Raw genomic sequence first — 13,930 nt, forward strand, 5'->3', positions numbered from 1 at the left:
ATCAAGTACATTGAGAGAACTCCTGGAATTGAGCTCTGTGTTATCCTGATAAACCCTTGTATGATACACCATGTCCCAAAAGTCTTGGTGGGCGTTAAAGAAAATTTAAAACTTTATTAAAGTCTTTTGGGACATCACGGATAATGTAGATGGGGAGGAATTAAGAAGTAGTGCTGACAATTGGAACAATCAACAAAGGCATACAGTGGGAAACAGCTGAGTTCTATCCCTACTTCCAGTATGAGCTGGTATTACTTGGGAAAGAAATGCTTCTAATTGCCCATCTTTTCTTTCAGAGAGAAAGGGAGTGTGATTGGGGAAAGACTTCTTTTAGATTGCTTGTTAGTTTGAGTGCTACGAGGAATTTCCAACATTGGTACCTCTAACAAAGTAAGCCATTTTTCTTGTCATTTTCCCTAAACATTTCATCTCATATTTCAGGCAACATGATAGTCCAAGGCAGAGTCATAATCATGCCCAAATCAATCAATCACCTTCAAGAGAATGGAAACTTGCTGAAGGCAGGGATTATTTCATTTTGTCTTTGTGTCCCCTGAACCTAAGACAGTATCTAGCACCCAGCAGGCAAGTAATAAAATGCCTGTTGATCAATGGATTGACTAGAACTGACATCTCCAGAGGGATGCGCATGCTGTCTTCTGGGGCAAAAAGGCAGCATGATATAGTGGATGGCAAACTGGTCTGAGAGTCAGACAGAACTGAGTTCAAATCTTACCTCTTCCACTAACCAGCTGTGCAACCCTGGGCAAGTCACTCATCCTTTCAATATGCCATGCAACTCTTTCATACTATAGGAGACAGAAGGGGTAAAAGGGTGGAACCAAGACGGCAGAATAGAGACAAGAACACACCTGAACTTTCCCAAATTCCCCTTCAAACAACTTTAAAATAACACCTCAAATAGAATTCTGGAGTGGCACAGCCAGCAAAAAGTTGGGATGAAACAATTTTCCACCCCAAGACAACTCAGGAGGTTGGCAGGAAAGGTCTGTCATACCTGGGTGGTAATCACTGAGGAACACAGTACTGTGCCTTGGCAATGCTAGCAGCAAGCCTTAGAGGCAATCGCAATAGCAGTAGCAACAGCTTTAGAAGCTCCCAGCCCATAGGTAGTAAGGGTCTCAGACAACTGATAAGAAAGATTATAGGGGACCTTTTGTAGGACCTGGGTTCAGGACACTGTTGCACTGTCCAGATGCAGTCCCAGGTTGCAGTTCAAGTGCAAAGAGGAGTGGCTGAAGGGGAACAGGGACCCTGCTCATAGTTCCAAGGCAGAGAAGAGTGTTTGTGGTCACTCACAAGGGAGCAGGCACCCTGGCCCCAGTTCCAAGGCAAAAAGGAACACTAACACTAGGGGCTGCAGGAGAACAAGGGACCTGGTCCCAGTTTCAGGGCCAACAGGAGTGCCAGCCCTTGTGGATATAGGAGAACGAGATCTCTTCCTGGGCGAAGACTAAAGCACAGGCCAGGAGAGCAGTGACCAGATCTCTTCTTATATCATACTATCTCAGAAGCACCAAAAACTTACTGACCCCTAGAACTAGTTCTGAGAACAGCACATAAAAAACTTGGAGCTTGGGACAGTGGCCCTTCCACACTGGGAGCAGAGCCCAACTTTAACACAAAGTTAAAAGTCAAGAAACAGGTTGGAAAAATGAGCAAACAACAACAACAAAAATAACCTGACTATAAAAAGTTACTCTGGTGACAGAGAAAAGCAAGATAGACTCAAAAGAAGACAATTAAGTAAAAACAGCTACAAGCAAAGCCTCAGAGGAAAAAATGTGACTTGGGCACAAACCCAACAAGAATTCCTAGAAGAGCTCAAAAAAAATTTTCAAAATCAAATAAGAAAGATAAAGGAAAATTTGGGGAAAGAAATGAAAATGACACAAAGAAATTTGAAAAGTAAGTCAACAACTTGATTTTAAAAGGGGGGGGGGCAAAAAATACCTTAAAATAATACCTTAACAGAATTGGTCAAATAGTAAAAGAGGCACAAAAATTCACTGAAGAGAAGAACTCCATAAAAAGCAAAATTGGCAGGGCAGCTAGATGGTGCAGTAGATAGAGCACCAGCCCTGGAGTCAGGAGGGCCTGAGTTCAAATCTGGCCTCAGACACTTACTAGCTGTGTGATCCTGGGCAAGTAACTTAACCCCAACTGCCTAAGGGGGGGAAAAAAGCAAAATTAGCCAAATGGAAAAAGAGATACCAAAATTCACTGAAGGAAAAAAAAATCCTTAAAAAATAGAATTGGCCAAATGGAAAAAGAGTCACAAAAGCTCACTTAGACAAATAATTCTTTAAAAATTAGAATTGGGTAAGTGGAAACTAATGACTCCATGAGATATCAAGAAAAATAAAACAAAGTCAAAAGAAATGTGAAATATCTCATTAGAAGAGCAACTGACCTGGAAAATAAATCAAGGAGAAATCATTTAAGAATTACTGGAGTACCTGAAAGCCACGATTTTTAAAAAATGGAGACTAGACATCATCTTTCAAGAAATTATCAAGGAAAGCTGTTTGTATGTCCTAGAACCGGAAGGTAAAATAGGAATTGAAAGAATCCACTGATCACCTCCTGAAAGAGATCCCCAAATGAAAACTCCCAGGAATATTATAGCCAAATTCCAGAGCTCCCAGATCATAAAGAAAATACTTCAAGGAGTCAGAAAGAAACAATTCAAATATGGTGGAACTACAATCAGGATCACACAAGATTTAGCAACTTCCACATTAAAGGGTCAAGGAGTTTGGAATATGATATTCTGAAGGGCAAAGGAGCTAGCACCACAATCAAGAATCACTTATGCAACAAAACTGAGTGTAATCTTCAGTGGAAAAGCAGATATCTAATTAAATAGAGGCCTTTCAAGCATTCCTGATGAAAAGACCAGAGCTGAATAGAAAATTTGACATTCAAACAGAAGATTCAAGAGAAGCAGAAAAAAGCAAACACGAAAAAAGAAATCATAAGGGATTCAATAAGATTAAACTGCTTACAGTCCTATATGGGAAGATGATAGTCATAATTCCTAAGAACCTTATCATCATTAGGGCAATTAGTAGGAGCATATATAGACACAGGACACAGGTGTGAGTTAACTATGATAAGAATATTTCCCCCCAAAAAAATTGAGGGATAAGAAAGAGGGAAGCACTGGGAGAAAGGGGAAAAGAGAGGTAGAATGGGGAAAATTATCTCACATGTAAGAGATGTGAAAAAATAGCTTTTACAGTAGAGGGGAAAATGAGGGTGTGGTGGCAAGCAACACTTGAATCTTAATCTCATCAGAACTGACTCAAAGAGGGAATAACATGCATACTCAGTTGGGTATAGAAATCTGTCTTACCCTACAAAGAAGGAGAAGGAGAAGGAGATAAGAGAAGAATGACTGATAGAAGGGAGAGTGGATTAAGGGAGGCAGTGGTTAGAAGCAAAAGAGACTTTTGAGTAGAAATGGGGGGAGGAGGGAGAGAGAGAGAGAGAGGAAGAGAGAGAGAGAGAGAGTGAGAGTGAGAAAGAGAGAGAGAGAGAGTGAGAGAGAGAGAGTGAGAGAGAGAGAGAGAGCGAGAGAGTGAGAGTGAGAGAGAGAGAAAGGGAGACAGAGAGACAAAGACAGACAAAGAAAAAGATAAACAGGGAAGAAATGGAATGGAGGGAAATACACAGTAATCATAACTGTGAATGTGAATGGGATTAACTCACCCATAAAATGGAAGTAGACAACAGAAAGGATTAAAAACCAGAATCCAACAACATGTTTTTACAAGAAACACACGTGAAACAGAGACACATACAGAGTGAAAATAAAAGACGGGAGCAGAATCTATTATGCTTCAGATGAGGTTTTTTAAAAAAGTAGAAGTAGCAACCACGATCTCAGATAAAGCAAAAGCAAAAACAGAACTAATTTAAAAAGATAAAAAGGGAAACAACATTTTGCTAAAATGTACCATAGCCAATGAGATAATATCAATACTAAACATATATGCATCAAATGGCAGAGTATCCAAATTCTTAAAGTTACAGTTAAATGAGTTACTGGAGGAAATAGCAGCAAAACCATACTAATAGGGAACTTCAACCTCCCTCTCTCAGAACTAGATAAATCTAACCATAAAATAAACAAAAAAGAAGCCAAGGAGATGAATAGAATTTTAGAAAATTTAGATATGATATACCTCTGGAAAAAACTGAATGGAGATAGAAAAGAGTATACTTTTTTCTCTGTGGTACACGGCACCTTCACAAAATTGACCACGTATTAGAGCATAAAAATCTCATGACCAAGTACAGAAAAGCAAAAATATTAATTGCACCCTTTCCAGACCATAATGCAATAAAAATTACATTCAGTAAAGGGCCATGGAAACATAGATTAAAAATTAATTGGAAACTAAATAACCTAATAATAAAGAATAAATGGGTCAAAGAACAAATCATAAAAACAATCAACAGTTTCATTAAAGAGAATGTCAATAATGAGACAACATACCAAAACTTCTGGGATGTAGTCAAAATAGTACTTAGGGGAAATTTTATATCTCTAAATGCTTGCATGAATAAAATAAAATGAAAAGCAGATCAATGAATATGGCATGCACATTTTAAAAGCAGATGAAGAACAAATAAAAAATCCCAAATTAAATACCAAATTGAAAATCCTGAAAAATCAATTCAGGGATTAATAAAATTGAAAGAAAATCATTGAACTAATAAACAAAATTAGGAGCTAATTTTATGGGAAAAAAACCCAATAAAGTAGATAAAACCTTGGTTAATTTGATTTTTTTTTAAAGAGAGAAAAACAAATTACCAGTATCAAAAAATGAAAAGGATGAATTCATGACCAACGAAGATGAAATTAAGACAATCATGAGGAGCTATTTTGCCCAATTACAGGCCAATAAATCTAACAATTTAAGTTAAATAGATAAATATTTACAAAAATATAAATTGCCCAGATTAACATAAAAGGAAATGGAATACTTAAATAACTCTTAGAAAAAGAAATTGAGCAAGCCATAAATGAGCTACCTAAGAAAAAATTCCATGGACCAGAAGGATTCACAAATGAATTCTACCAAACATTTAAAGAACAGCTGATTCCAATACTATATAAACTATTTAGGAAAACAGGCAAAGAAGGAGTCCTACCAAATTCCTTCTATCACACAACTATGGTGCTGATACCTAAACTAGGAAGAGCAAAAACAGAGAAAGAAAGCTATAGCCCAATTTCCCTAATTAATATAGATGCAAAAATTTTAAATTAAATACTAGCAAGGAAATTACAAAAGTATATGACAAAGATCATACATTATGACCATGTGGAATTTATGCCAGTAATACATTTCATTGAACACACAAATATGTTCGATATTTGGGAAACTATCAGCATAACTGACCATATCAATAATAAAAACAATAAAAATATATGATTACAACAATAGATACAGAAAAAAGCCATTGACAAAATACAACACTCATTCCTATCAAAAAACACTAGAAAGCATGAATAAATGGAGTTTTCCTTAAAATAATAAGTAAGATCTATCTAAAACCATTAGCAAGCCATACCTGTATTGGGGAAGAGGATGCCTATTTTCACCACTGTTATTCAATATTGTACTAGAAATACTAGCTATGGCAACAAGAGAAGAAAAAGAAATTGAAGGAATTAGTATAGGCAATGAGAAAACAAAACTATCATTCTTTGCAGATGATATGATAGTATACTTGGAGAATCCTAGAGAATCAACTGAAAAACTAATTGAAGTAATTAACTTCAGCAAAGTTGCAGGATATAAAATAAACCCATATAAATCATCAAAATTTCTATCTATTACCAGCAAAGTCAGCAAGAAGAGATAGAAGGAGAAATTCCACTTAAAATAACTGCGGACAATATAAAATACTCGAGAGTATGCCTGCCAAGACAAACCCAGGAACTATATAAACACAATTACAAAACACTTTTCAGACAAATAAAGTAAAATCTAAGCAATTAGAGGAATATCAATTGCTCATGATTAGGCCAAGCCAACATAATAAAAATGACAATTCTACCTACATTAATTTACTTATTTAGTGCCATACCAATCAAACTACCAAACAATTATTTCATAGAACTAAAAAAAATAATCACAAAATCCATCTGGAAGAATAAAAGGTCAAGAATATCAAGAAAATCAATGAAAAACGTGAAGGAAGGTGGCCTAGCAGTATTAGATCTCAAACTGAATTACAAAACAACAATCATTAAAACAGTCTGGGACTGGCTAAGAAATAGTGATGGATTAATGGAACAAATTAGGTACACAGTAGTACATGACCATAGTAATCTAGTGCTTGATAAAGTCAAAGATCCAAACTTTTGGGACAAAAATTCACTATTTTACAAAAGTTGTGTGGAAAACTGGAAATCAGTTTGACAGAAACTAGATATAGACCAACACCTTACGCAGTATACCAAGATAAGATCAAAATGGGTACATGATTTAGACATAGGGGGTGATATCATAAGCAAATTAGGGAAGCATGAAAAATTTTGCCTAGCATATATGAATAAGGGAAGAATTTGTGACCCAACAAGAGATAGAGAGCATTACAGGAACTAAAATGGATATTTTAGATTACCTTAAAAAATTTGGGGGAAAAAAAAAAAGATTTTGTGCAAACAAAATCAGTGCAGCTAAGATTAAAAAGAAAGCAGGAAGCCAGGGGAAAATTTTACAGCAAGTTTCTCTGATAAAGGCCTCATTTCTCAAATATATAGAGAACTAAGTTGAAGTTATAAGAATACAAGTCATTTCTCAATTGATAAATAATCAAAGGATATAAACAGGCAGTTTTCAAAAGAAGAAATTAAAGCTATCTATAGCTCTAAACCACTACTGATTAGAGAAATGCTAATTAAAACAACTCTGACATACCACCTAACACCTATCAGATTGGTTAATATTACGGAAAAGGGAAATAACAAATGTTAGAAGGGATGTGGAAAAATTGGGACACTAATGCACTCTTGGTGGAGTTGTGAACTGATCTAAGCATTCTGGAGAGCAATTTGGAACTACGCCCAAAGAGCTATAAAACTCTGCATACCCTTTGACTCAGATATACCACTACTAGGTCTATGTTCCAAAGAGATCAAAGAAAAAGGAAAAGGAGCTATACGTACAAAAATATTTATAGCAGCTCTTTTTGTGGTGACAAAGAATTAGAAATTGAGAGGATGCCCCTCAGTTGGGAAATGGCTGAACAAGTTGTGCTATATGATTATGCTGTTGTGCTGTAAGAAATGATGAACAGGAGGGTTTCAGAAAAACCTGGGAAGACAAATAAGTACTGGTACAAAATGAAATGAACACAACCAAGAAAACATTATACATAGTAACAGCAATATTGTACAATGATCAATTGTAAATGACATCACTATTGTCAGCAATACAATTATCCAAGACAATTCCAAAGGACTTATGATGAAAAATCCTATCTACTTCCAGAGAAAGAAGTCTGAATGCAGATCAAAGCATACTTTGTTTACTTTATTTTTATTGGGGTTTTTTTTGGTCTGTCTTTCACAATATGGTTAATATGGAAATTTGTTTTGCATGACTTCACATGCAGAATCTATATCAAATTGCTTGTCTCTCAAGAGGGGAGAGGAGGGAGGAAGGGAGAAAATTTGGATTCAAAATTTTTAAAAAATATTAAAATTGTTACATGTAATTGCGAAAAATAAAATAAGAGAGATAAAAATTAAATTTAAAAAGATTACAAGAGACAAAATAATATAAAGACAAACAACTTCAAACTACTTAGGAACTCTGATCAACCCAGTGGAATCAACCACAATTTCAAGGAACTCATGATGAAACATTCTATATAGATATAGAGGTGGTGGATTCACAATGAAAATCAAAGTGCATTTTTCTTTTTTCTTTTCTTTATTTTTTTGGGGGGGAGAAATGGTTATTGAAGGAATTTGTTTTGCTTGACTGTACACATTTACAATTTTGCTTTTCTTGCTTCCTCAGTTAGTGGGGGAAGAGAATCTAGAGAACTGAAAATAAAATAAAATTGAATTTTAAAAAAAGATTGTAAGTTACAGAGTAGCTGTTGATCTACATAGACAAAGTTTCCTCATCAGCAGACACAGGTTTAGACCAAAGGGAAAAAAATACCAAGTCAGCCTGCCATAGTGGATAGAAGACTAAAGAAAGAGAGGTAAATCTTAGTACAGTAGGGTGGCCTCAAAGTCAGGAAGACCTAGTTTCAAAACCTGCCTCTGACATTTACTCCTTTCTTCATCTGTAATATGGGGATAATAATACCTCTAGTACCTATCTCACAGAAGTGTTATGAGACTCAAGTCAAATAAAGAAATTATTTTCACTCATTTAAAAGCATATATACATATATATATGTATATACATATATATATATATGTGTATATATATATATATATATATATATATACTTACATGTTTATACATATTTAAAACTATATAAATGCCAGTTACCATGATTATTGTGAACATAGCTATTTCTTACCAGCTGCCAATTACACACCTGTACAGGGGGTTTGGCCCACAATCCACTCCTCGCTGACTGGGTTTTTTGCCACGCATTTGAACTCCTTTCGTGGTGGGTACTTCTTTGGCCAGGTGTACTTGAGTCTCATTCCCTCTTTTTTCACGGTCCCCATCTTCAAAGGCTGTGTCCCATTTTCAAACAAAGTCAGCTCAGCATCAGTCCCCCTCTGAACCTCACAAATGACAATTCTTTCAGTGCAGTTCCATGTCATTTCTGGCTTTGAAACAGCCTCTTTGAAAAGAAAAAAAAATTTAAATCCCATTTGCTTTGAGAATATCTCCGAATGGAAAATGTATTCTAGCTTGTGTAGCCTACATGGACTCAAAGCAAAGCTGGCCCCAGGGTAGGGATTGGGATGTGCCTCTCAAGCCATGGCCAGATTGTGAAAATCCTGTTGGTGACAGCCCACTCCAATTCCATTCCATTCAACAAACATTTTAATGCCTCCGGCATTGTAATAGAGTGTAAGCTCCATGAGGGCAGGGATCACTTGTTTTTGTCTTCCTAGCCTCCCCACCAAGTACTATGCCTTGTACATAATAGGTGTTAAATAAAAGTTTGTTTAATTAAATTTGAGAACACTGGGCTAGGTGCTGTGACAGATGAAAGGTTTAGTTAAATGAGTCTTTCGTCATGAAACTTACAGTCTAGTAGGACTATTTAGGAATAAATATTTCCCAAGGCATAAAAGCTGACTAGAATGTAAATGTATCTATATTAAGATTTTTACTTAGCTCAAAATTGAGATTGCTTCATATGGTTACTGGGGATGGCAAAGGTGCTTTGAGAGTGGAAATGTAAAGAAAGAGGTTACCTTGCATTGTTAAGGGGATAAAGGGGAGTGAGAGGGGATAAGGTGGGCAAGAAGTCCTAGAGAGAAAATACAACAGGATGCTTCATGAAGTAATAAGTTTTCCATTCCTGGCAGTGCGTAAGAAGTGGTTGAATGACCATCTATTAGTGAGGAGAAGGAATCCATATCACGGGTAAAGTATTGAGCTAAGTGACCTATAAGGTCTTTTAATTGAGATCATTTGACACTGGGGATATTTGTCATAACAGAGAGGGTTGGGCTTTGGAGTCGAAAAGACCCCCATTCAAGTCTTGCCTCTGGGTCAGCTAGGTGGTGCAGTGGATAGAACACTGGATCTGGAGTCAGAAGAACCTGAGTTCAATCTGGCATTAGACCCTTACTAGCTGTGTGACCCTGGGCAAGTCTCTTAACCCCAATTGCCTCCCCCTCCCAAAAAAAAATAGCCTTGCCTCTCATACTGAGTTTGCAACCCTGGACAAGACACTTACTCTGAGACTATTAAATGAAGAAGACTGGACAATCTTCATTGGCATAGAGTACATCACACCAGCACTTCCCTATGCTGATAAAATCATAAAGTCTGGGGATATTTAGGGAAATCCATTCATTTTTCATTGCTGTTTTCCTCTTACAGTTAACAAGTTGCCTCATGTAGAAGCCTGGGATTGGATTACTAAGGACCTGGGAAAAACAATGAGAGCAAGGCAAGAATGAGGAGGGGGAAGACCACCTCAGTAATCAGGTCATCAGAAAACAGCTTCCTCATGAAGCACAAGACACGAAATTTCAGCCAGGGCATCTGTCCATAGTCAAAACCTCATCTGCCTCCCTTGTTTCTCCACTAAGCAGTCCTCTACCAGAGTCCCTAGCCAGGCAGAGACCATAGAAATGTTGACCATCTGACTGGCACCTACCACTGAAGGAAACAGAGAAAAGGAATACTTACCCATTACATGCAGAGTCAATACTTTCTCCAAAAGGTTTGTTCCATTTTTATGATACACTGAAACCTTGTAGTTTTGCTCGGAGTTTTTCTCCAGCTCTTTAATTTTCAGGGTCCCATTTGGGAATATCTCGTAGATTGTGTCTCTCAGGTAAAAACTGTGATTACCTCCATTTTGGTTCACTTTTGCGATCAGAGTCGGTCCTTTAAACCACCGTATATCATCTTTATCTTGGTCCTTCAGGAAATCAGGGATGTCCAAAGAGATGGACTTAGTCAGTATGCCCCAAACAACATTCTTTTCTACTGTGACACCTGTAAAAGAAAGCAAGGACATTGTGGAATCATCAAAAATTGGTGACCCATTGAAGAAACTGAGTGTCCCCCCCCCCAAGGTCCCAGAGCCAAAGAACAAGCAATTGAGCTGGGTCTAGACCGTGGGTCTTCTGAATCCTAATCCAGTGCTCTTAAAGGAAAGAGAAGAAGATAAGAGAATGTGCCAGGGGACATTCCCACAAGGAAAAAGAACCGTTCCAAACCCTCTTAGATTCCAACACTCAGAAGTTTGATGTTTTAAAAGCAGCTTCTCAAACTATCGCAGGAAGAAGGAGGAACCATCAGAGACCCAAACAGTTCACTTACCTCTTGGGGAAAAGAACAAAAGAAGCAGATAGATGACTAAAAAGTGACTTTGGAAATTCATCTTTGGAAGATATCTCCACCTTGGGTTACAAAAACTCCATCGAAGAGAGAAGTGGCAATTCTCCAGTAGGACCTCAAGGACTGTCCCTTCTTGTCTTTCTGCTTCTTCTACATTTGTATTCAAGAGTTCAAGTTACACAATGTACAGTATTCTAATTCAGCTGGGTGGGGATTGGGGGATGGGAGGGAGGAGACCAGAGGAAGGATGCCAAGCTTGCTGTGGGCACAAGGGAAGGAAAAAAATTTCTCTACGCACACAACTGCCTTCAAATTTTCAGTGAAAGGAAACAGCAGGATTATGAGGAGGAGTTAGCGTATTCAAAGGCTTCCAAAGCTCCTTCTCCCCTCCCGCTACCTTTGACTGCTCCTTCCCCCTTTTTCACACAGACAAGCAGGAAATGGAGCTAAAGAGGGCACTGTGGCCTCACATAACTTGATCTGTTTTAAAAGTACTTGAGTGTTAGAAATTACAGTACTGGCACCCACAGGAGACTTACTTGTTTTTGTGGCTTCTTACCTTTAAATAGTGTCCTTTTGTAAACTGGCCCAATTGTAAATCCCTCAATGATAGAGGAATGGTCTCTTATTGGTTTTGCGAATGGTCTTACTAATAACCAATAATTATGTAGAGTTAGCAGAGTGCTTTCTACACATGATTTCATCCAATCCCTACAGCACGAGTTTTTCTAAACTTGGGTAGTATCTTTATTTTTGGTAGTATCTTAGTTGTTGTTATATTTGTACTTCACCTCCGTAAGCACTATATTAATCCCTCCAGCTATTTAAATCATTCTTTATTTCTTCACGTAAGTACTTTACAATGTTGCCGTATCTTAATATATGTGTTTAGAGCAGGGATTCTTGAACTTTTTTTGTGTGTCATAGACCCATTTGGTAGTGTGGTGAAGCCTATGGACCCATTCTCAGAATAAGATACAGCAACATTTTTGAGGTGGGGGCAGCAGGTGTTATTATCCTCATTTTATCGATTAAGAGACTAAAGTCCAAAGAGTTTAAGCGACTTGCTCCATGTGAGTATCAGAGATGGGATTTGAACTCAGCTCTTCCAAATTACAGCTCCTAGATTCTGTCCACTACAATAAGTGCTTCCATACCATCTCCCTCACTCTCCCATACTGCCCTCCCCCACTCTCCCAATCCCATTGTGTCTGGAAGAGTTTGCCCTCTAGCCTTTGACCAAAGGTTTAGGTCATGAATCTTAACCTTTTTTGTGCCATGAATTCCACAGACAATCTTGGGAAGCCCATGGACTTCTCAGAGTCGTGTTTTTTAAATACATAAAATAAAATACAAAGATTGCAAAGGAAATATGAAAATATAGTTATTAAAATATTTTAAAAAGCAAACACAATGATCTCAGGTTAACAACCCCTACAGGTTAGTTCCTACAGTACTCTTTCTTTCATTTCAGTTCAGCAAACATTAAGGCCTGTGTCCTGAGTACTGAGCTAAGTACTGGGGACAAGTGCAAAGTACAGATGGAATAATGACACCCAAGTAGGTGAAATAGGACACATATGTAAATAACTATAATGAAAAATAGTAAGTGATAAGTTCCTAAGAGAGGTGCAAAAGTTATGTGATGTGCAAGGGAAGAAAGGTCAGTGCTGACAGGCAGCATCATGGAGCTTCCTAGAGGAATTAGGCCAAGATTCTTCTGCCAGAAAAAAAGAGAGAAGTTCAAAGGATTCTAGATTTAATGTTTCAAGGGAGCTTAAGGATCATCTAATCCAATACCCAGCTTTTACAGAAAAGGGAGCTGAGGTCCAGAGGGTGAAGGGACTCATCCCCACACAGGTACAAAGAAGCAAAGTCATCATTTGAACCCAAATCCTCTTATTCTGAAAACAGCACCCAACCTGGAATGCTGAGAGTCCCCTCAGGCTGGGATTAGCTTCTGACTTTGGCGTCTGGAGATGCAGAAACTTGGAACTTAAAGCCAAGGTCTGCTATGACCACTGAGCTCCAGGGGATGTCAGAAGAAGGTGAAGCATGGTAAAATGTTACATTTACTAAAGGCAAAAAAATGAAGTTGGTGGGGAAAATGAATCTATCTGGAAAGCAATCAAAAATCAAGAAATCTACCCCCTTAAAATAGTAAGCTAGACCCCCAACCTTCATTCTAATTTACCCAATTATTTATGGATTGTCTCTTGAGTATGAAACATGGTACTCCTCACACAAAACCCACTGGGATGCAAAGTTGGGAAATTGTTTTTTAATGTCACCATTGGCTAGGTGAGCAATTGAAAGGACCCAGAATTGACAGAATCACAGAATTTTAGAGTTGGAATAGTCCTCAGTGACCAATTAGTTTGACTCAGGCCTGAAAAAGAAATTCTCCTACAAAAATCCCCCAAAATGTCATCCAGCCCTTGAAAACTGTCAATGACAAAGAGTCCCATGTCTTTTCTACTTTTGGATAGCTCTCTTAGGAAGTCTTCCCTGACATCAGACCTAAATTTGACTCTTTACTACTTCCACCCATTACTCCTGGTCCTGTCCCCTGAGATGAAACAGAACAAATTCAATCGGTCCTCCACTTGACAGACCTAAAAATACTGAGCAATCACATTCCCCGCTGAGCCTTCTCTTCTCCAGGTTAAACAGTCCTAGTTCCTTCAACCTACCCTGTTTTAAGTGCAGCGTGGATTAAGTCAGAAAGTTGTAAAAGGGCAAGTGGAAGAATGGGAACTTAGTTCAAATCCAACCCAGGTGAGTGAGCGTCAAAGATGAGCTGCCCTTGAGACCAGACGTTGTCCAAACAAACTGCCCTGCTCTAAAGCACAATGAATCATCAGTCCATTGGGTAGAGCTCT

General features: G+C 37.8%; 1 protein-coding gene across 2 annotated transcripts in view; it reads right to left on the bottom strand.

Moving 5' to 3' along the window:
• CD2 (CD2 molecule) overlaps window positions 1-11,497 on the bottom strand; it is a 50,401-nt gene extending 38,904 nt beyond the window's left edge. Inside the window, exons 1-3 of one of the 2 annotated variants that reach the window (XM_021002699.2) lie at window positions 11,031-11,494; window positions 10,392-10,703; window positions 8,608-8,862 (exon numbers count right to left, since the gene is read on the bottom strand). In XM_021002699.2, the coding sequence (XP_020858358.1) occupies window positions 8,608-8,862; window positions 10,392-10,703; window positions 11,031-11,091 (628 nt within the window). In that variant the 5' untranslated portion in view covers window positions 11,092-11,494. Of the gene's footprint in view, window positions 1-8,607; window positions 8,863-10,391; window positions 10,704-11,030 lie in introns of both variants that reach the window. The other variant, XM_021002708.2, reaches the window with a different exon arrangement.
• Window positions 11,498-13,930: the final 2,433 nt, after the last annotated feature.

The sequence above is a fragment of the Phascolarctos cinereus genome, unplaced genomic scaffold (genome assembly GCF_003287225.1).
Source record: "Phascolarctos cinereus isolate Bilbo 61053 unplaced genomic scaffold, phaCin_HiC Scaffold_5;HRSCAF=322, whole genome shotgun sequence".
In the NCBI taxonomy this organism is placed as follows: domain Eukaryota; kingdom Metazoa; phylum Chordata; class Mammalia; order Diprotodontia; family Phascolarctidae; genus Phascolarctos; species Phascolarctos cinereus.